The sequence below is a fragment of the Epinephelus fuscoguttatus genome, linkage group LG22 (genome assembly GCF_011397635.1).
Source record: "Epinephelus fuscoguttatus linkage group LG22, E.fuscoguttatus.final_Chr_v1".
In the NCBI taxonomy this organism is placed as follows: domain Eukaryota; kingdom Metazoa; phylum Chordata; class Actinopteri; order Perciformes; family Serranidae; genus Epinephelus; species Epinephelus fuscoguttatus.
Window position 1 is genome coordinate 29,719,003 of NC_064773.1, and position 23,912 is coordinate 29,742,914.

At 40.6% G+C, this 23,912-nt stretch overlaps 1 protein-coding gene across 1 annotated transcript in view; it reads right to left on the reverse strand.

The window, feature by feature from the left end:
* Positions 1–2,252: 2,252 nt before the first annotated feature.
* The window catches only part of cmah (cytidine monophospho-N-acetylneuraminic acid hydroxylase), a 37,903-nt gene continuing 16,243 nt past the window's right edge, over positions 2,253–23,912 (reverse strand). The window contains exons 5-14 of the mRNA XM_049567427.1: positions 23,684–23,874; positions 14,545–14,625; positions 14,347–14,413; positions 14,093–14,174; positions 13,888–14,025; positions 11,495–11,630; positions 9,560–9,734; positions 3,873–3,989; positions 3,618–3,733; positions 2,253–2,806 (exon numbers count right to left, since the gene is read on the reverse strand). Coding sequence (XP_049423384.1) covers positions 2,668–2,806; positions 3,618–3,733; positions 3,873–3,989; positions 9,560–9,734; positions 11,495–11,630; positions 13,888–14,025; positions 14,093–14,174; positions 14,347–14,413; positions 14,545–14,625; positions 23,684–23,874 — 1,242 coding nt within the window. The 3' untranslated portion in view covers positions 2,253–2,667. The remainder of the gene's footprint in view (positions 2,807–3,617; positions 3,734–3,872; positions 3,990–9,559; positions 9,735–11,494; positions 11,631–13,887; positions 14,026–14,092; positions 14,175–14,346; positions 14,414–14,544; positions 14,626–23,683; positions 23,875–23,912) is intronic.

Consider the following 23,912-nt stretch of genomic DNA (forward strand, 5'->3'; position numbering starts at 1 on the left):
GGATATCAACTCGGTAACTCAACCCAGGGTTGCTTTATCAAGAGCCGTGAACGCGCACGCGGTGGACCAATCACAGTCATGAGAGAGGCGCAGCGTCACTGAGCATCACTGAGCGCCACAGAGCGCCGTATGTGAGGAAAAAAGTATTTCTCGTGAGGATCAGAGATTAATTCTACTAAAATATGAGGAGGAGAATGCAACTTTACAGAAAAGGCCAACACTGTGGCAGCTGCAGGAGGAGGAAACATGCGTAGCAACGCATAACAGGATGAATAATGTTTAGTTTTAGTTTAGATTAGTTTATTTGCACATAATGTTAAAAACAGACAGTATAAAATTTACAAGATTAAAAAAAGAAAAGTGCCGGAGAGGTTAGAAGCCACTAAAAGCTTATCAAAGAAATTCCCCTGTCAAAACATCAATGAAATCACATAATATAGAAGAAAAAAAACGGGTCAGGAAAGAAGAAACAGAGGAAGAGAGAGGGAAAAATCAAGACAAAACAAGGAAGCAAATAAAATGATGTGTAGGTTAAATTACTCATCACTGGTTCAAGTAGCTACAGTACCTGTACCTGTACATCTGACACTGATCACACCCTTGAATCCCATGAAATCAATGCTGCGCAGATGAATTGCGTGTATTACAATTATCGTCTAACATCATTGCGTCTGATAAATTGGTCTTCTTTGTCATAACGTTATATATGCTACAATAAAGCTTAAAGCTGACGCCACAATTAAAACATATCAACACCAAGTTGATAGTCTGAATAAAATCATCCTGATATTGAGCTGTGTTAGAAATTAACAGGTGGACAAAAATATACCTAGTCTCCCTCTTTAAAAAACAAAAAGGAAAATCCCTCAAACACCATGAAGTGTAGACATGATAGGCTACTTTCCACATTTCCACATTTCCACATTTCCAGCAGCGAAGCTGTCAAGTAGGCCCATTATCTTTAACGGGGATCATTTCCTCCAACAACAAGAAATGTTGGCACTAATTAATGGTGCTATTAAGTGTCCGCAAATGATCAGTTTCTTTCTTATGAAGGGGTGGGATGAAATTTCGACTTCTTTCCACTCCTTTTTGAACAATCTTTTCATTGTCTGTTGTTGTTGCTTTCTTTTCTTTTTTAATGTTCAAAATAAACTTTCAAATCAAAATCAATCAAATGAATTAAACTTCCCGTCATGACTGGGCTGCATTTCTGTCAGCGGAGTCATTTTTTTCCGAACAGCTGATTGGCCAGTGGGTGGTGCTTTTTATAGGATCAGATTCAACCCTGAACTTACCCTGCTCCGGAGCAGGATAGCTGTTCAGATTAAGTTTCCATGGTGATCTACCCCGATAAGAATTGAACCAGCTTCGTGAGACCGAAAACCCAGGGTTAACCCTGGAGTTACCTTGCTAAGACATTAATCCTGCTTCGTGATACAGGCCCCCGGTCTCTGAGGACCTCAAAAGGAGACTGTGCTTTTGAGATTGTGGCTCTTAAACTCTGTAACTCTCTCTCATTGGATTAAGATCTGTGGACTCTGTGGAAACTTTTAAATGTATGTTTTGAGCATGGTATCTGCATTTCATATCTGTTGTTTTGTCTTTTACTTGCTGTTTTTTTGTCGTGAATCACTTTGTGATGTCTGTTCTTGAAAGGTGTTATTATTATTATTATTATTATTATTATTATCATTATTATTATTATCCTCCTAACCCTAACCCATCCATTTTCTAACCGCTTACCCTCTTGGGGGTCGCGGGGGGGCAGGAGCCTATCCTAGCTGACATTGGGAGAGAGGCGGGGTACAGCCTGGACAGGTCCCCAGACTATCGCAGGGCTGACAGAGACAGACACACTCACATTCATACCTACGGCCAATTTAGTGTCACCAATTATCCTATCCCCAACCTGCATGTCTTTGGACTGTGGGAGGAAGCCGGAGTACCTGGAGAAAACCCATGCTGACATGGGGAGAACATGCAAACTCCGCACAGAAGGGCTGCCACACTGGGATCAAACCAGGAACCATCTTGCTGTGAGGCGACAGTGCTAACCACCACACCATCGTGCTGCCCTATTATTATTATTATTATTATTATTATTATCTCTTAAATTCACTACCCACCATAACCTAACCTACTGGTCATACCAGACCAAATAAGACTGTAGCAGCAAAACACATGAGTGTGTTGAGTTGATCAGAGGGTGCTTCTACTTTTAATTTTTCAGAGATTTATTTTTTTATCATTTCAAAACTTACATAGACAGACTTAAAACAGCATTACCACACAATGAAAATATATTTGGCTAGACATGATACAGACATGATGTTCACTGTGAAAGATCACATATCCAAGTCTTAAGAGTCCCTTAGGTGATTTTTATATCAGGCAATGTATAGGAACCTATAAATATGACAAAATATGTAAAATCAGCTGTATGGTCCTTTAAAAAGAGATGGATTCAGTGAAGTCACTAGTTTTCTTATCTTGTGTTTTCTTTTGTTTTTTTGTCCCTTTTTTCTGGTTAACTCTTCACTTGTTTAATCTCAGTACAGCTCAAAAAAGGTTGGAATGGCCTGGAAGGCATGGAAGCTGTTGTAAATCAAACATACTGGTAAACAAAAATCAGTTTCTTAATCATCATATACCACTAACCCACATTTATAACACTACACAATAGCTCCATTTCTTTGGCTTCTCTTGTTGTGTGTTGGGCTCCTGGATGGAAGTCTCCTGCTGCAGGAATTGGTTCCAGTCTGGCCTGCGAACTGGTAGCTCTGTCTGAAAGTGGTTCCAGAACCTGGGAACCAACAGGACAGAGGAAAATTCAGAATATTTACAGTGTTTAACAGTTAACATTGTGTTCATTCTTCTTTCATCTCTCAGTAATGTGATTAGCAAAATCTGATCAAACAATAACCTGTATCATAAGCATAACTATGGCTCAGTAGATTACATGATGTATTAGAAGATATTTCAAATGGGATGACGCAAGAAATTCAAGTGCGCTCGCAGCTGAGAATTTGCTGTTGAACTAGTTGCAAGACTGAAAGAAGTTAAAGCGGCATTCAATGTACAGTTAGGAAAAGAAGTTAAAAAGACAGTTGAAATAAAAGTTTTGAAGAAACTGACCTTCTAGTTAAAGTGTTAGCGCTGAATGAATTTGAAGTGGTAATTTGAGTGTAAGCACTGAGTGAAGTTGAAGTGAAAATGCTGAAAGGAGTTTAAGGTTCCCTTGAAGGAACTGAAATTGTCAAAGTGTTAGATATGGAGCTTGAAGTGTCAGCTGAGGGGAAAGTAGATGAAATCTCAAACAATAAGAAAATGAGAGCAGTGGAGGTGTCAGTCCAAGTGTAAAAAAAATGTTGATTTTTATAAGGAGTGTTATTTTAAAGTGTACCTAAAAAAGCACCCCGTGTTCAAAATACTAATGATGTACTGAATACAGATACTTAATTTCTGTATTCTGAATGCTTACTTTTCGTTAAAACCTAACCCTGCACACAAATAATGAAGGTCTCTTCTGTTGTGATCATTAGCAAATATCAGGTGTTGTTTCCTGTTTTTACTGAACCTTGATGTTTTTAAAATTTGAGATAAAGTGTGAGTACTTATGGTGGTAGATATCCGGGTCTCGGCTTATGCGGTTCTGGAAGCCAATGTACAGATCATCCCAGAGAAGGCCGTGCAGCACCACATATCTCAGCACCCCAACCCTGTTTTTAATCTTCGAGGAAGAAATCGAGAAACATCAGGGTTAACACCTCTCATCTGAGTGGTTGTAAGACAGTGGATATGCATATTTCCCAAATTGTCAAATGTTATGCTGTTGTGTGATGTTTGTCTGATGCTCTACAGTGTCTCACCTCTAAGTAGGAGTGTTCTCTGTCAGGCCTCTTGGTGGGGAACGACAGGTCCAAAAAGTCCACCAAGTAGTCGTAGCCATCAGTAAGGGGTTCAAAGTTGTCATCTGTCTCGATCACCTGGAATATGTACATATTGAGACATTTACTTCAACAGACATACACTTTGAACAAACAATGGGAAGAAAGGAAGAGAAGGTCAGCTAGTTGGACCAGTTGTAAGTTCATAATCACCTCACCACCCTCACCCAAGCACCCATTATCTATTTTTCATTCTTAAATTAAGCTATCTCAAATTGTTTTGTTTATTAGCTCTGCTACCAACTATTAGATTTCAGATTGCTGTCAAACGTTGCAATTATAGCAGCCAAGGACTCTTCACGACTCTCAAGAAGCAGTGTGTAGGATTAAGTGGCATTTTGCAGTGAGGATCTCAAATTGCAACCAGCTGAAACATCTCCAAGGTACCCAGCCTGAATTCCCTTCTGTATTCATTATTCAGGAGATTTTTACCACAAGCCAAATATTCACAGAGTCTCTTCCTCTCCAAAACAAAAGGACCTGGGGCCTCATGTACAAAGACTTGCATGGATTTCCTACTGAAACATGGCGTATGCTTAAATCCACAAAACGTGGTACGCACAAAAACATCCAGACGTATGAATCTGTGCATACGCATGAATCCAAGCACATTTCCTTTGTACATCCCAATCGACGTGGAATTGAGCGCACATGTTGGGAGTTCCCGACCCCTCCCTGTGCACGCCTCTGTTTAAATATGCAAATCATATTTAAATGAACCCTGCACCTGAGATTCCCCTCTCTGCATGATCAGAAAACTAAAACAAAAGAATGAGTAAGACGGGTAAAAAAGAAAGACTTCACAGAATGCGAATTGGAGACGCTTCTGGCGCACAAAAATGTACTTTTTGGCACGCTGTCCTGTATTGAGGCATCAATACAAAACGCAAGAGGAGTGAGTGGGAGAGTGTGTGTGAGGCTGTCAATGCTGTGGGGTCACGTACACACGCAAAATTAAAAAAAGAAATGGTCCGACATTAAGGTGGACGTGAAGCGGAGGAGGGCTGCCCACTGCTAAAGTGTGGCTAAAACAGATGGGGGGACAGGAGAGGAGGAGCTCACCCTGTTTGAACACAGAGTCGCCTGGGGTCAGTTGAAAGCAGACAATTATGTTAACTGGATTTACAGTTTCCATTTGTTAATTTTATACACCACTTACAGGGATCACGCACTATTGTTGTAAATGAATGCAGAGGTGCGCCGGGGAAAGGTGAGGCTGATTAAGAAATGTCACACTTTACCTACGGGTTTATTGACATGAGCACTTTACACACAGAGACAATCAGGGGCTTGTTAGAAAGCTCTGAAGCTGCAGTTTAACCAGCAAAAACAGCAAGTCACTAACTTTAACCACTGACTAGTACTGACGCTGTGAAGACAGATATTTGGGGGCACACATGCTCAGTGCGCATCAGGGGGATTAATATTAGGACAGTTAAACGAATAAATTATTTACTCACCAAGAGGCCACCCATCGCGCACAGTGCCAGCTTGTAGTCTGTTCCCAACCATGCTGTTACTCAGAATGTATGAATCGTGCATTGAACCGGGCCACCTCGCCACAATGTTGGTTAATTGCCTTTGTGCATCACATATGATTTGTACATTGATCGAATGAAAATGCTTCCTGTTGACATAAACAAATTCATCCCGCTTTTATAGCAATGTGAGTGATAGCTCCGATAACATTAGGAAAACCGATTCTCACTGCAAATTGCGCTTTAATGTTGGCCTGTTCAGCTGCATTGTATGGGAATTTGATATACCTGGCTGACATGCGGATAATTCCGTCCCACACAGCTGGCATGGCTCGGCTCAGGGTCGACTGGCACAATCCCGATCGGTCGGCCAGCTCCCTCTGTAATGCCCCTGTTGCTAGGAACCCCAGTGTGGTCAGCACCTGTATGGATACAGGCAGCGCATGGCTCCTCATCGTGTCGCGCTCCAAGGCTCTGCGCACAGTTCCAGGAGGATTGGCCTCGGGAACCTAAAGCAGCTGATGAGCCAGTTGTCATCATGTGCCAGTGCCGTCTGTCTCGGAACACACGCTCTCTTCATATTGCGCCATTTACAATGTCGTCTAATACTGCTAAAGCAGCCGTTCTTGCTAACGGTATTTTCTGCACCACTTTGCGCATGCTTTTATATCCACTCATCTAATTGCAGACACATGGGTGTGTTAATTGTTCATGTGTCTCTGATGTGCATATCACCTGTGCACTCGGCGTGCAAGTGATGACCCAGGGGAAGAAGTATCTGAGGAAGACAGTGAAATCTCGTCTGATGACTCTGTTGCAGAGGAAATGTTTCTCGGGGGAGAAGACATTACTCTTGACAAGTAAGTATTTTATCACATTATAACTTAGATTACATTATATTACAATATTACGTATATATTGTATTATGATTATATTATTACTATATTACGTGTTATTATACGTATTACTGTAATGAATACAAAGTTTGTTTTTAGTTTTTTAGTTTTGTGTGTGTGTGTGTGTGTGTGTGTGTGTGTGTGTGTGTGTGTGTGGCCCCCATCCCCTACTGCAAAACTAGAATACAAAAAAGATGGAAAGTAACTTATATTACATTATAATATTACGTATATCTTGTATTATTATGATTATATTATTACTATATTATACTACACTATATTATACTGTAATGAATATAGAGGGGTGTGTGTGTGTGTGTGTGTGTGTGCGCGTGTGTGCCTGCCTGTGTGTGTGTGTGCCTGTGTGTGTGTGTAAAGAACTATCTGTTATTTCTTTATTTTCACGATAGGCAACCATCTGAAGAAGACTCAGATATGGAATGGGAGCCAGATAGTCCTCCTGTAGGCAAGCGGCCTAGAGAGGAGCAGGACAGTAGTTCCTCAGGAGAGGAGCAACCTCCTCCAACTTCAAAAAGAGGTTCTACCACTCCCAGCAGAAGATCAAGAGGCAGAGGACCAGGGAGAGGGAGAGTCGTTGCTGCAGGAGCCAGGACCAGTCAGACAAGTTTGTCAGCCAGTCCTGTAGAGAGATGGAATGATGTTGACGAGCCAGATATCACACCACCACAGCCCACCTTCAGACCCATCCGTTCACCTGGACCCCAGCTCATACGCTTTTTTTCACAAACACTATTATACAGACAATTACCCAAAACACGAATGACTATGGCTCCACTCACCATTCAACACCCTCCAACCTGTGGATTGATGTAACGGTGCAGGACATGTTGGCCTTCATGTCTTTGACCATCTACATGGGTGTAGTAAAATGCACTGCATTTATCGATTACTGGCGACGGGGTAAATTGTTCAGCCTCCCATTCCCAAAACGAATAATGACTGCAAAGAAGTTTCTCAGGATCTGTCAGTCCCATCACCTCAGCAGCTTGGTGGATGATGCTGCTAACGAGCAGAGGAGAGGCACACCAGCCTTCAATCGTCTCGCCAAAACAAAGCCACTCTACTTGGAGATGAGGGACGCCTGCAGGAGGAACTATCATCCTAGCCAGGAAATAGCTATCGATGAGCGAATAGTTGCCTCCAAAGGCCGCATTGGGCTAAAACAATATATGAAAAGTAAGCCTGTTTGTTGGGGATACAAACTCTTCGTTCTGGCGGACTCCAGGAACGAAAGACCAAAGACCAGAAACAACAGTCTGGTCTCAAAATCTCCCCGCGGCAGCATACGCTGGATTAGGAAGGACTCCCTCTTCTTTGTCCAGTGGCAAGACACGAGAGACGTCTTCATGTGTTCAGCACTTCACACAGTCCATTCCGATGACACAGTACAAAGGAGGGTCAAAGGTGCAGATGGGCACTGGCAGATGAAGGACGTCTCAATTCCTCCAGCGGTGAAGGAGTACAACCAGTACATACTGTATATTCAACTATATATGATGGCCTTTGAAATGTAATAATTTGTGTGCTGCATATATTTATGTGTTTGTATATTTTTCTCTATGTTGTTCCAGGTTTATGGGTGGAGTGACCTGTCTGACGCCCTGATTGGGTACTACAAAGTCCTCCACAAGACACAGAAATGGTACAAGACCTTCTACCATTTCATGGACATTGCGATTGTGAATGCCTTCCTCCTCCACAAAGAAATTGCGAAAGGTAAAGGAGAGACACCTCTGCACCAGAAGGCGTTCAGAGAGACCCTAGCTTAGGAGCTGGGAGAGGCTTCCTCCACAGCCAGACCCGTACCATCTCCTGCTCCACACGGAGCACATCACAAACCAGTGCATATCACTGCGCACAGCACCAGTGGTCGGCTGAAGTGCAGGCATTGCCATGCAAAGACACCAGTGAAATGCTCCTCCTGTCTGTGTCTTTGTGCTTTGTCCCAAGTCGTGACTATAATGACTGGCATGTTGCTAACAACCTATAATATGTTATATTTCTAACATAATGTAAATAGTTTGCTGTGAGTTTGCTGTGTAAAAGTTAATTATTATGTTTACATTTCATATAAAAAACACTTTTCCATAACAGCACTTGTTTTCACTCTTTTATATGCATAAATTTTAGTTTATGCTTCAGTAACTTTTTTTCAGCAATACTGATAGTGATGATATGGGATAGGATACCTCTAAGTGTCATCTTTCATCAGAGCCCAAAATCATGACTGTATGTTGAAGCGTTCAAGAGTTATGCCCTTTTATCCTAGCTATGTGACCATGGTTATCCAAGGGTCATTTTTGGGTCTCCAAATGGCACATTTTTGGAAATATACCCTTAGAAAAACATGTGTAAAATACTAATTTTCTGTAGGATTGTTATCAAATTTGAACTAGGACTAGGTAAGGCTTCATGCTGTGGTCCCATTGTGTTTTCCAGCTAAAAAGTACCAGCTACACTCATCTGCAGGCATCTGTTTGGAAAAACATTCACTCATTTTGCAAAAAGAATTCTTCTACTTCTACTTCTACTTCAGTGTGTTCAAACTTAGATTACTCAATGGCAGTAGCATTTACAGTGATTCTTACAATTTGGGAAAAAACTTCAGAGTGTTTCCTTTCAAAAGAGACCAAAACCATCCATATACTCCGGTTCAAGAACAGCGTTCAATTTACTTTGGATATGCCTTGGATAGGCATTTTAGGGGAATTTTACAGGAATGGCAACAGTGAAAAGCGCAGTCATTGTTTTTCCAATTCTGTACGTTGCGGAAGGGCTGCAAACTTTATTTGTCAATGCAAAAACTCAAATTGCCCTGTCTAGAGCCAGTGCTTGGTTCATACATACTGGGCTACTGTAGAAACGGTGCGGCGAAACATGGCGATCTCCGTAGACAAGGACCCGCTCCCTCTGTGGATATAAACGGCTCACTCTAAGGTAGCAAAAACCCAACAATGCTTATTTTCAGGTGATAATACAGTAAAGAAAATATACTTATTATATTATATTCCATGTCTGCCATTTCTGCCCCTAAGTCCTACACACTGGACCTTAAGAAGAACAAAGCACCAGAACAAAGTATGCACCACCAAAAGGTCAAACCACATTAAGATCCTACAAAGTTCAGCAAAGTTTATTCAGAGAAGGAGGCAAAAGTGTCGGCGATAGATGGTTCAGAAGAACAGAGAGGATCTAGCTTGTCAAGTATATTTACCCGCACAACAAGGTTGTAGTTTTTAAAGCCTGCCCAAGTGTAATAAAACTTGGTCCAGCTTTGATGTTTAAATGTCTCACAGCTGATGGCACTGTTCAGTTCATCCACATACAAGTCGAAATCCCAACTGTCCTTGTAGATTTTTGCACTGGCTGGAGGGTTGGTGATGGCCTCACTATGTTTGGTGGTGTAGTGAAAGAAATATTCACATGAAAATGAGGTGGAAGTTGTAGGTCTTCATATGTGCAGCCTTGAGGATCATTTCAGTGTATTACTATTTGAATAATAATTTGTATTTTGGCCACCATTCCACTTGGTTATAATATAATTGTAGGCTACTCACTAAGTTAACTGTCCTTTAACTTTGCCTGAAACATAGTAAGTGTTGCTATGTCTGTCAAGCTTTTGTGTCTCTCATGCTTCTTGTGTGGTTTACAGTGATAGCAGTAATTTTTTTTTTTTTTAAACAATGCATTGATTTCAGACAGAAGCAGACAAAAGCTTCTCATTTCTCTATGGCAAATATTAATATTACTAGTTAAAAAGACATCAGCCACTCATCAGCCACAGCTAGCTAGCATAGCATAGTTTGCTAATTAATGGTAACCCCTTTGGTTTAAAAACACTCTCTTTGACTGACTCGCTTAAAAAACAAGAACCATGTAAAATGATCTTAAATTAGTGGCTACTTATTGTGCCAAAGGGCTGAGGCTAAACTAAGAAAAGCTACAGCTACATTCAGCAACATGGCGTCAGGGCTTCATTTGACATTACCTGTAACCCCCCAGAATAATGTAATGTTAGCCAAAGATGTGCCCCTTGGCCCTGTGAAAAGCCTATGTTAGCATCACTGCTGTGAAAAACTAAAACTATATACTGTACATAACGATTATCTATGTTACACGTGGATAAAACCTGATTTTATAAAACCCCTTATGCTGTTTAGTTGCACAACAGACCTTTTTCATGGCAGACATTTTGTCCTGTTATAGTGGGAAAAGCACTGGTTGTATTCAATAACATGAATGATAGCTGCATTCCACTTTGGGGAATCCCTGCTACTGTCAATGCTGGCTCACTGGAAAAGCTTACTCAAACTGAGCCATCATTGCTATTATCAATTTTACCTGGGCTCTTCCTACTATGACAAGTCAAAATATCTGCTGTGAAAAAAGGTCCATTGCATCAACTCTGTAAAGCACAAAAAGTGGTTATCATTAGTTGTCAATTCCAAGTTGGACTATGCAGAAATGGTCACACGTGCTGCTACTTTTTATTTCGTTAAACAGCAAAACTTGTCACCTGAGGCTTTGATCATTTTCCATCTACACACCTGGACAATGAAATAAGAAAAAAGGAAACAGGAGCTGGACCAGAGACAGAGACTATCATAGTAAACCAGCTAGATATAAAATGCTCTGATATTGTATTGTGATTTTGATGATAATCAGACAGATTGTTAACAAACTTCTACATTAGTCAACTGTATTCTGAAAGCAAAACAAAGGCAAACTGCAGTAATTACCTAAACTGTCTGTTGTAAACATCCATTACAGATTACAGACCGACTCCTTGGATCAGTCGACTGTACTTCCTGTAGTCGTGCGTCAACAATATATATAATAGCTTATATTGTACAGATCCTGGTCAACACCTCTGTACAAACAGACACTTATACAAGGAACCAAGAATACCACTAAAAAGGTTTGTTCATGTAGTTACTGTTTAGCAGTTGCAGATAATGTTTAATCATATTGTAGATTATTTTCCAAGACAAACTGCATATTAACTCTTAACCAAATCTGATATAGCACTAACCAGCTGCATGAAATGTGACATCAGGGAATTATAAAGGCCTTTCAAACCCTTTTCTTCTTGACTGTAGTTCATTTTACTGTCAGTGATTTTGTAAAGACCCTACCTACAAACTTTTACCTGTCTGATGGATGAGCCTCCACAAAATAGCCAGCAAATGGGCAGTAGATCATCGGCTGCAGGGACTTCACCAGCTGCGCTTTGTAATTCAGCAGCTTCTTCCTTTCATTCTTGATGAATTCTGCCTTCCAGGAATCTGGGCACAGACATACACCGTCATCTTAGTGTTTTTTCTTCGCATCCCAGTTAAGTCCAGGTCAGAGTTTAATTGTTAACAATCTGACATCCACAGGTCTTTGTTAGGTTTTATTTGATGATTATGGTATGTAAACGAGTGCTGTATTTGCTGTGCTTAAGTGGTTTACTCATACGATCTATCATTTAAAAGCTACGCTCCTTGTGGTGTGACTGATGTGGACCATTGCAAGATACAACCACCACTGCAGGTTCAGTAAAGGCTTCTGTCAGACAAACAACAAACAAACAAACAGTTACAACTCACCTATGAAGTCATTAATATAATCCACAGATTGATTATATTCCAACACAGTCCTCATACACTCCCAAAGGTCCAGACTAGTGAAATATTTAGTCCAAACACATTATTGCATCCATAGATATCCACACACTGCTGTTGCATCATTTCAAATGTTCATATTTCTCTTCTCTAAGTATACAATAACTCCTGTTTGCATGTAAACATGCTGATTCCTCGCCATCAAAATGGTAGCTGAACTTTTACCTTTTGACTGACACCTCACTTGAGCCAATAGGAGCTTCTATACTGACAGTCTAGGCTTCAATAGCCAACAAGGGCGTGTGTTCAAATGAAGGGTCTGTCTTACTTCCTAGGGTTGCACAGCCAGTCAATAGCCAGCGATTCGTCTGATGGCTTATGGGTCTTATTGTCAATGACACTCCTCACCTCAAGTATACTTTTGAACAGGTTACTGTTCTAAATATACAGAAATACAAATGGCTCCTATGTTGTCTTAAGGAAAAAAATTCCTTATCAATTTAGGTTTTCTACAAGTGTTTCATATACAGTAAGCCCCTAAATAGACATTGCTGTCTTTGTTGCATTGCTTTTCACTCACATTCACACATTCAGTTCATTGTTTTACCCTATGTTTTTGAAAAGCACCAGGACAAGCCTTTAAAATGTTTATTTTCTGTCATATTGTTATATACTGACTATGTGATGGTTCGTGCTATAGTCCCATTGTGTTTTCCAGCAAATAAGTCTCAGTTCTAGTCATCTGCATCATCTGTTTTAAAGAAAATAATCAGGCAAAGAAAAAATAATCATAATTTCGGTGTGTTGAAACTTACATAACTCAATGACAGAGACATTCACAGTGATTCTGAGAGTTGGGGGAAAAAAAACTTCATAGCGTTACCTTTCAAATGAGAACATGCATGTACATGTATTAAAAATGGAACAAGACGGGTATGCCTTGGATAAGTGCTTTAGGTGAATTTTACATCTAAGTGTTTATAGTAACACTTAAAAAAATTAGATTTATCTCCTGCTTAAGGACATGGAGAGTAACCCATGTATATAGTCTCTGATGCATTCAGAATTTGCTGCATTTCGGAAATGAAAAGCAGAATATTTATAATTTAAAAGGTATTTGATATCTTTATCGCTCCTTGACTTTTAAATTATGGAATTTTAAACCTGTCAGAAAGATGTGCTTGTAAACTGAGATTTAAACATGTACGCGTAATGTTACACTAGATTATACAACAATTAGTTCCCACAGAGTAATTTGATTGGACAAGAGGCATTCCATGAGTGCTGATATAGAGTACAACATCACTGGGACGTGTAACAGTAAAATCACTCCGCTCACAGATGTTATGAATATAAATACAACCGTTAATTAACCAACTGCCACACTCGCTACATTGATGCAAACTGACACTATAGCTTTATACTGCATCCGGCCATGCCAACATCCAGGTTTGCCAATGTTTCATCAGCCGAACTGGACGAAGTTACACAGTTGCAAATCAATGTAAATACAAAGTAGCTTGTGAGTTCCTGGCATGTGTGCTGCGTTGCCTGGCAACAGACTGGGGGAACTGGGGTTTTTTCGCAGAGCTACATAACATAGCCTACTTAAATAATTTATTTCATCACCTTTTGTTAACATTTCCTTACTCAGCATTGCTGTTTAAGCTGTTGTTGAACTGTTGTATAAAAGCAATATCACACTCGAGGTAGTGATGTTGTACTGTATATCGTCATACAGTACAACATCACTCCCTCTCATGTGATATTGCTTCAGTATAACTTTCTCTTTTAGTAGTTTTGGTTAAAAGTAAACAGATACACTTAATTGTCACATTTAAAATGAGTGATTTTGGGTGAAATAACTAAAAGTTTCAAACTCAACTATACTGTGGTGTGCAGTAAGGTGAATTACAACAATGCAACGGAGCCTCACCGCTGTATTTCCCTCCACAGAAGGTCATGGGGAATCCAGATGCACCCCCGGCGAAGTCACTCATCATTAAGGCCACATTCTGTGGTAGCCTTCCTCCGTTTGGCCTAGTGCAGTCCACAGTGTTCAGGATCATGTGACCTGCAATCCAAACACATGTTAGTCTGCAACTCTAGTGATGGTTTTTCAAATATGAAAACCATTCTACCTTTATATTCAACAATGATGCAGGTGTCCATTTCGGGATGCACACCATCCATCATGATCATGAATCTCAGGTCTTCGTCAATCTGATGGAGACCAAGGGACAGAGCAGTGACTGATTACAGTATTATGAATTTTGCTGTAGCAGAGGATTTTTGTCATTTCTATTATATTGTAACAGTTAGTATTTAAAATACAAATTTTATAAAAGTGTTTTTGTTGTTGCCCTTTGACCAGATGTGAGCAGCAGTGAGTTACATTTTGCCAGACACCAAATGGAACAACGTTGATGTTGGTCAGCTTGACTTGGCTTTGCTCCAAATACCTGTTGCATCAACACAGAGAGGGACGTGTGAATAATTAAATAATAATTAATAATAATAATAATTAATATTAATAATTAAAGAATCAGTTTTAAATATAAAGACATAAATTGAGCTCTGTCACTTCACTGACCAAAAGACAGGTCTGGATGTGTCACCAACATAAATGGGGACATCTGGCCTCCACTTTGACAAGACCTTCAGTGTGGGGTAACTAGAAAAGACACAGGACAGGTCAGATCCCATGGCAGTATAGATTTTGAATGTTGGCACCCTTTCAACTCCATTCAATTTTTAGCTGAAACCAGAAGTAAATTAAATATCCTTAACCCTATCCCCCAAATTGGGGACAGTTTTGTCATACGTATGCTTCCAAATACAGAAGCATATGTATGACAGTTTTGTCATACGTATGCTTCCAAATACAGAAGCATACGTATGACAGTTTTGTCATACGTATGCTTCTGTATTTGGAAGTCAAAATTAGTTCGGCTGGTTATGTTCCATGCTTGTTTCACTACGTGACCCTGAATACATGTATGGTTATACAAATATATACACTCACCAGCCAGGTACACATTGCTAATACTGGGATGGACCCCCTTTTGCCCTCAGAACTACCTTAAATCTTGGTGGCATAGATTCAACAAGGTGCTCGAAACATTCCTCAGACATTTCAGTCCATATTGACATGATAGAGTCACACAGTTGCTGCAGATTTGTTGGCTACACATCCATGATGCAAATCTCTTGTTCCACCACATCCCAAAGGTGCTATTGGATTGAGATCTGGTGACTGTGGAGGCCATTGGAGTACAGTGAATTCATTGTCATGTTCAAAAAACCAGTTTGGTATGATTTGAGTCTTGTGACATGGCACGTTATCCTGCTGGAAGTAGCCATCAGAAGATAGGTACATTATGGTCATAAAGGGATGGACATGGTCAGCAACAATACTCAATAGGCTGTGGTGTTTAAACGATGCTCATTTGGTACCAAGAGGTCCAGAGTTTGCCCAGAAAATATCCCCCACACCATTACACCACCACCAGCCTGAACCGTTGATACAAGGCAGGATGGATCCATGCTTTCATGTTGTTAATGCCAGATTCTGCCCCTACCATCTGAATGTCACAGCAGAAATTGAGACTCATCAGACCAGGCAACGTTTTTCCAATCTTCTATTGTCAAGTTTTGGTGAGTCTGTGTGAATTGTAGCCTCAGTTTCCTGTTGTCAGCTGACAAGAGTGGCACCTGGTGTGGTCTTCTGCTTCAAGGTTCAACGTGTTGTTCGTTCAGGGATGGTCTTCTGCAGACCTTGGTTGTACTGAGGTTGTAATGGTTATTTGAGTTACTGTTGCCTTTCTGTCATCTTGAACCAGTCTGGCCATTCTCCTCTGACCTCTGGCATTTTTGCTAAGAGAGCTCACTGGATATTTCCTCTTTTTCAGACCATCCTCTGTCAATCCTAGAGATGGCTGTGTGTGAAAATCCCACTAGATAAGCAGTTTTTGAAAAACTCAGACCAGCCCCTCTGGCACCAACAACCATGACACATTCACAGTCGCTTAAACCACCTTTCTTTCCCATTCTGATGCTCAGTTCAAACTTCAGCAGGTTGTCTTGACCTTGTCTACATGCCTAAATGCATTGAGTTACTGCCATGTGATTGACTGATTAGCTAATTGCGTGAAGGAGCAGTTGAATTGTAAAGGTCGCCTAGTTCTACATTCCGCAAGGCATTTAGTAATGGGAAAAATTCATAATTTTTCATGTTCTGCTGTCACATTTGTAAATGCTGTATGGTGAATGTTATCAAATGCCATTTATATGTAGGTATTGTATGGACTGAAATATTATTATCATGTTGATGCGCCAAAAGTTGATATAAGGGGAAGTGACGCTTGAGAAGAAACAAAAAAAACAATGAGCAGTTGGCGTTTGGAGGTGTGTGAAAAGTTTTCCCGTAGGATTAAACCGAATTCCATGGATTATTTTTTGTTCCTTGTGGGATTACTTCAAGAGACAGAGTGGTGAGATTGTGTGGTTCTTTGTCTATTTTTTGTGAACCGCAGCGCTTCATTACGCTCGAACGAACTTCCCTTTAATATATATTTTATTCTTTTTTGCCAGCTTCTGGGACTTTGACTGACTGTGGGATTATTCGGGTTATTTTTGTGAAGGTTGTGAACTTTGGATATCGAGAAAAAAGTGTTTGTTAACCTCTGAATTGTTTGTTGAACCGGCAACCACGGCATTATTGTTGGGTGTTATTTCTGTCCGGACGTGGACATGATTTAATTTATTGCACTAAAGATTGATTATTAATTCAATTCAATTTTTTCTGAATGATTTAAAACCGCAAAGTGTGAGGATTTGTGTTTATTTTTGGCGATAAAGCCAATTAATTAATCTCTTTTGTGTGTTAAACACCGCGCACCTGATCCGCCCATAACCTTTATAAGTAGCGTTGTAACTTTCCTTTCGTTAATTTTATTCCAAGATGAACTGTTACAGAATAAGTGTACCTAATAAAAGGTACAGTGTGCATAAACACTGTTTGTGAAAGACAAACAGTGAGTGCGTTTACATGCACACTAATAAACCGATCATTATCTGATTTCTGGAGTTACCTGATTATTCAAGTGGTCGTGTAAACAGCATAATCCGATAGGCTTTATCAGATAAAAGCCATTATCTGATTATGAGAAATCAGATAAACACACCTAGCTTTTTCCCCAGTAGTCAGATTATTCGGTGCATGTATACCCTTTAATCTGGTTTCTTTCGGGTTTTGCTATTTTATACTCCCACTTCACTACATTTTAGAGGGAAATATTGTACTTTCTACTCCACTACATTAATCTGACAGCTTTTGTTTCCTTTCAGATAAAGATTTTACATAAAATAATATATTTTTATATTCTCAGTGTTTAAATTGTCACTTTTATTTTATCTAACTTATATGTTATGCACTTTGTGTGACAAGTTTATATACAATACAGTTGTATATTGCTTTTACTTTTATTCCGAATCTACCCGAAGTATGTAAAATTGGCTCCACATTGATAAACTACACATTAGAATGCTCTCACATGTATTTGTTAATGATAAAAACAAACAGTACTGTAAGAAAATAAGCTGTCAGCATGATGAGTGCTTTACTTTGCAAATATATGACTTGCGTACTTTTTGAGGTTTTTCAAGGATATGAGTACCTACTGTAACAGGAAGTTTGAGTTTTATGTCATGTACTTGAGGAGAAATCCAACTGAAGGACTGAATCATGTAAACCAGGTTTTTCTGATTATCAGATTATTGAAGTGCACGTAAATGTGTCAAATCGGATTATTACCATTGCCTGATTATTCCCAGTTATCTGATTATTGTGTGCATGTAACCATGCTCAGTGTTTCAAGAGACACAAAAGAAGTGGAAGACGTGTGAAAATGTTTATTGTTACTGACTGAAGTAATTGCTGGGTGTCTGTAAATAAAATGTTGGCTACAGTTTCATTCAGACACGGCATCACATTTACAAAAAGAGTGACAAAGTTTGTAGAGAGATTTGGTACCTACTGTGTGATGGGAGTAGCACTGCTGAGATGTGTTTTATGTTCTCACAGGCTGCATCAGTGATAGTATTTCAGCATTATTTGGCCAGTGAAGATTTTGTTGTGACTTTCATTTTACAGTAACTCCAGCACTTTTTCAGACATTAGACCAACATGTTAAATTGCCATCAGATTTACACAACAAGGTGCATCTCTACAAATCAGTGCTTTATTTTGGTGAATTCAATAGTTGCTGCTTGTGTTAAACATCATATTGTTATTGGAGTCTTGGTCACCTCAGTCAGTGTTCGGTCAGTGTCACTAAGCTACAAGGTTGCAGTCTCTGCAGACAAGGATTTTAGTCATTCATGATAATACATGATGTCGCAATGCTGTGATGTGGATGACAAGATATTATCAAGACAGAAGCTATTACCACCCAGTTGTCTGTAGCCGACAATGTTATTTGCACATGGGTGGAATAGCCAGTGCGGTTATTTACACTTGGCTGTTTGTATTACTCTGTGTCCTTACAAAGTTAAAATATGAAGTAAACACAAACTGGTCTATCAAGCTATAAAGTTAATGTACACAGTGTGCAGCACTGTGCATCCTACAAACCAGTGGCGAATGCTGGTCTTTCAAACAGGGGAAGCTCACTTTAAGTTTACATTGTAATAGTTGTCATATTGTAGCGAGGCAGTAACTTATAAAAGGAGCATTTAATTGAAGCTGTTTTTCAACCACACTCGTGCCATAGAACCACAGCAAAACACACCTCAAAGATTACTTTTCCCCACCCTTTGCACCAAATCAGTCTGAGGCGTTGATCTGCCCTGCTGTTTAACTCTAAGTTTCTCCTCGTAAGGAGGACTATCTATGGTTTCGCCAAAATCCAGTCGACAATATTCAAATTGTCTGCCATTATGTGCAGCTGGCTAGCTCGCTCGCTCGCTCGCTGGGGCTGCTGCACAAGGCTAGTGTGACCGTCTGTGAGTGCTTTGGGATGGTGGAAGGGCTCACAGCAGCACCCGCTGCTCGTTGGGGACAGTAACTGCAGAGCGACAGAAGTCAGAGTCTCCAAACACGAGTACAGTCTCCAATAACACCAGAACAAGATGCTAGATTTGTCGCTAGTCGTTTTTAACAAAGAAAAAGTCACTAAGAGGATTGGAAAAGTCTCCAGATCAACTCGGAACAATGGAGTGAAACTTGAAAAATGCTCCGGTGGTGGTTTATATTTCAAGATCGCTGATTCGCTCATTTTGCTGTCAATCAAAAAGGGATTCAGCCTCAGACAGATCATCCAATCATCATGCAGAAGCCCAGCGTCCAGGCCAGCCGAGGCCAGCCCACTGCCCCATAGACCCCCAGAGACGCTGAGTGTCCGATGGGCGGGACAAAACCGAGCATTTATCCAATGACTGTCTAGTTTCGCTGCAGTGGAACAACCCACTCTATGCTTCCCCATTGAAGTCTTTGGATGCTGAGCTTCAACACTGTTTAATGCACTGTGATGCTATGGAAATGAATGAGAAGAAAGTTGCATCAGTGACCTGTGATCAGTAGCTGATTCTGAACAAAAGCTGAACGCGTTCTAGCACATATTTAGTCAATGACATGAAAACACAAGAGTACATATTTGACCACTTATTTTTTGACATTTTAGGGGAAGCTGAGCTTCCTTTGCAGTCTTAGAGCAATCGCCACTGCTACAAACTGAAAATAATAAGTCAATCAAGTCTAAAAAGAACAAGCCAGCACTGACTTAGACAGGACTCAAACCCTAATCCTCTATGTGGAAGTCATGGACTTGACCCACTCAGCCCACCACAACTTACCCTCTCCATGGACTGTGTCACTCTTTGTACCACATCTCCTGACTTTCCAAAATGCTCTCATCCCAAGCCATCACATATCGCTACTTTGTCAGGAGTCTTTCACATCTATATATTACAGGTTAGGTATACTCCTGCATCTGCTGTTGCCATTTTGGGTTGCCACACCCAACGCTGGGATGCCAACAAAAGCACATAGTCAGGTTTAGGCAAAAAAAAAAAGCATGCGGTAGCTTTTAGAAATAAACATCATGGTTTGGTTATACATATGAAGCAAGCATTAGGCTCCCAGGTGAAAGTCTAGCATTTGTTGGACCCATCCACCACCCACTGCAGTCCATTGATTGGTCAATAGCAGACAGTCACTCTGCTTAAGGCTGAGTTGTGGCTTATGTAACCACTGTTCATACCGTGGAGAGTTTTATCACTGTAACTATAAAGGATGTAACTATAAAGGATGTAACTATAAAGGATGTTTTGCTGCCTCTCGCAGCAGCTGTAGTCAGAGTAAAAAATAACTTAATTCACTGGGCCGACTGCCAGCGACTTCTAAGGTGGAACATTAACTTGTAATATAATTCAATGCATGAGCTGACCACCTGAATCAATCAACACACCTTGAGTTTCATTTTAACAACTTTGATCATCACACAAGTTTTTATATGACACACACTTTTAATAATTAGTGGATCTTCAAGGGGTTATATATAGTAGTTCTGCTGGGTTATGTGAACTGCATATGTTCTAATCCTCACTCGGAGAAACAAAAGCACTGTCCAGCATCATTCTTGTGGGCTCCCGCAACACTAAATCCCTCAGCTTGCCTGAGAAGGACTAAATCCACCAACCTGCTATTTTTAAATATCCCATGGAGAGGGACTCTAACTGCAGCCTGTTTTATTTTGTTCTGAAAATGTCGGCGTTCAGCCTCGTTCTGTGGACGATAAACAAGGTGCAGACTTCCCTCTGTGAAATACAGTGAGTGCTGGATGGAGCAGTGAGTGACAATAACCCCGCCCACATGACAGTGCTGTTTGGAATGGAAACGCTGGGGTCCAGGTACCATATCTGAAGGGTACTTTTGGTTCCAGAGGTATCATACTGAAAGTGTTTGGTGGAAACGGGGCTTATAGCGGCATTTTTATTGTAGCTCCTCATTGGTTCTGACGCAGTGCTTGACTTGGGTCCATGCCATCACCATGCCTGCGGTAAGCCTGTGGTGTGCACACCATGCACACAATTTAACAGTTATCATAGCCAGCAAATCCACCAGATCCGCTGCTAAATTTTAGCAGTGACAGCGGCAAGAGTGGCAAGAGCAGCTTTCACATACCCGTGACCACATGGCAGAAGTGGAAGTTAGTCACACATGTACAAGTCATAACCTTCAAGTCTCAAGCAAGTCCCAAGTCACTGCAGTGAAAATCAAGCAAGTCAAGTCATTGGTCAGGTCAAGCAAGTCACAAGTTGTCATATTCACAAACTCATAAAGATAAAATAACTGCACCCAGTGGTGAAATGTAACTAAACACATTTACTCAGGTACTGTAAGTACAAAACTGAGTCTTTTCTTCTCATGCCACCGTCTACCTCTACTCCACTGCATTTATCTGACAGCTTCAGTTACTAGTTACTTTACAAATTAAGATTTTGCACTTGAAACATATGAAAATGATCAAGTACAGCTGGAACCTTGAGTTAATGAACTGACAGAAAATACATTTGCCACTATTCTGATAATCATCTCAGTCATTTTGTAATGCAAAAACATTTCATGGCTCCAGCTTCACAAATGTGAGGATTTTTTTACTGCTTTGGCTTTTTATTATCTTATAATTAATTTTTATGTTGAGGTTTGAACTGTTGGTGGACAAAACAAACATTATGAAGGTGTCACTTTGGGCTCTGGGTAAGTGTCTCTCACTATCACTACTATTGTTTTTACAAATCAAACATTCAGTCAATTAATGGAGAAAATAATCAGCAGATTAATCCAAAATAATGATTACTTAATAGTTTAGAATGAGCTCCAACTGTCATGTCCAAGAAACAATGTTAAGTTAATTTAATCAGTTTTGTCTCGTGTCTATGTTTTCTTGTGATTTCCTGTTTTATTTTGAAAGCTAACTCTCCTCTTGTTTCAGGCAACTTGCTCCTTCCCCTGTATGTTTTCCCACTGGTCTGATTGTCTGCCCCGCCCCTGATTGTTTCCACCTGTGCCCTTACCTTGTGTATATATAGGCCCAATCCCAATACCCCCCCCCCCCCCTTGTCCACTACCCCCTAGCCCTCGTCCACAACCCCTTGGCCCTCAAAATGAAGCGACGATCCTACCGATTGTGTTTGCCGCATTCATCATGCTTCATTGATGAACGACAGACGACAGGGGACTTCTGCTAGCTAGCTAACCAGCTAACATTACAAGGCAGCATAGTTCTACTAGCTGGCGTGTTATCGTAATGTGAAAAGTGCGAACTAGCTAGCTAGCTAACAAGCAACCTGACGATGGTAACGTTAGCTATGTTTGAACTTTTTTCCCCGTCTCTTGCTCGGTGGTAGCCATGGCGAAGTGTACCCCTCGCTCGCAAGTCAGCATCTGAAATACCTCGCTCTTGTTATGCCCCCTACCCCTACACACAAAAAGGAATTGCGACACCACTACCCCTCGCGGGAATGCGCAAATGTAGGGGTAGGGCCAAGGGGTAGGGCTAAGGGGGGTATTGGGACAGGCCCTATATAGTCTGCGTCTCCCTTTGTCCTGTGCCAGTTCGTTTTGTCCTTTGTGTGAGAGAACCAGCGTCATGTCCATGCCATTGCCATTGATATTGTCAGGTTTTGTTGTTTTGATACTTTGTTTGTTCAAGTTTGAATTCTGTTTGTTTTCCCTAGCCGTAGTTCAGCCTCTGTAGAAAGAATTTCTGTTTGTTTTCTTAGTCTAGCTTTAGTCGAGTGAGTTTTAGTTTCTCAAATTAGTGTAGGATTTTTTCTTCTGTCAAGAGTCATTTTCATTTTGTTTTTTTTTTGTTTTTGTTTTTTTTTCAATTAATAAAACTTTTATTTTGAACATTGATTCCGAGTCGTGCATTTGGGTTCAGGTTCATAATTCGGTTGTGACACCACCTCGACCAACTGCAACAGTAAAATCATGGTTTGATATTAATGCATGAGTCAGAATCATCTTGTATTGACTTGTAACAGAGTATTTTTACAGGGTGGTATCAGTTACTTTTACCAGAGTAAAGGATTTAGATACTTCCTCTCCAGTTGTTACACACTGTGGCAGTATCAAAATCTCATACAAATAAGAGGAGAGCCTGAACATATAAAGCTGGCAGAGCATGTATCACAGTGGTGACTGTGTGGTGGTGACGGCCTCTAGCTGACAGTGTGTCGACAAGTAGGCAATCACAGCATGCAGTGGGTTCCATCCAAAAACCTGCCATAGGGATGGATGTAAAAGGTCAAATAGCTGCAATGTGACTATTCTCACCCAGTCCAATCCAATCCACTTTATTTCTATAGCACATTTTACAAACGGAGGTTTCCAAAGTGCTGCACAGAAACACAAATGAAATACTTAAAACCAATACTAAATAAAATACTAAAAAAAAAAAAATCTGTATCCGTAATGATGCCAAGGTTGGTGACTGTTGTTCTAAGACAGTGACTGTGGGAGCCCAGAGCTAAGGAAGGGTCAACAGAAGCTCCACTGGGTCCAAACACGATTACCTCAGTTTTGCTTTCATTTAAATTTAAGAAATTTTGGGCCAACCAAGCCTTGATGTCATTCGGGCACTCGGGCAGGGGTGTTAGGGAGCCACAGTGGTTCTTCCAGGTGCCAAGGCGACAACAGTGTATTTCACAACATTGCCAGAGTTTACCTGAGGTGGTCAGAGTGCATATGGCTGATGTAGATGAGATCTGCTGCACACAGTCTGTCCAGGGAGTCTGCTGGAGGCTCATGCAGAAGCCACCAGCCTCTGGCAAACGCAGGACCTTTCAACCACGGGTCGAACATGAAGCGCCTCTGTCCCAGCTGCAGCTCCATGCAGGCGTGGGTCAAGTACGTCACCTGGATGGGAAGTTCACAATTCCGTCATGTCACAATGG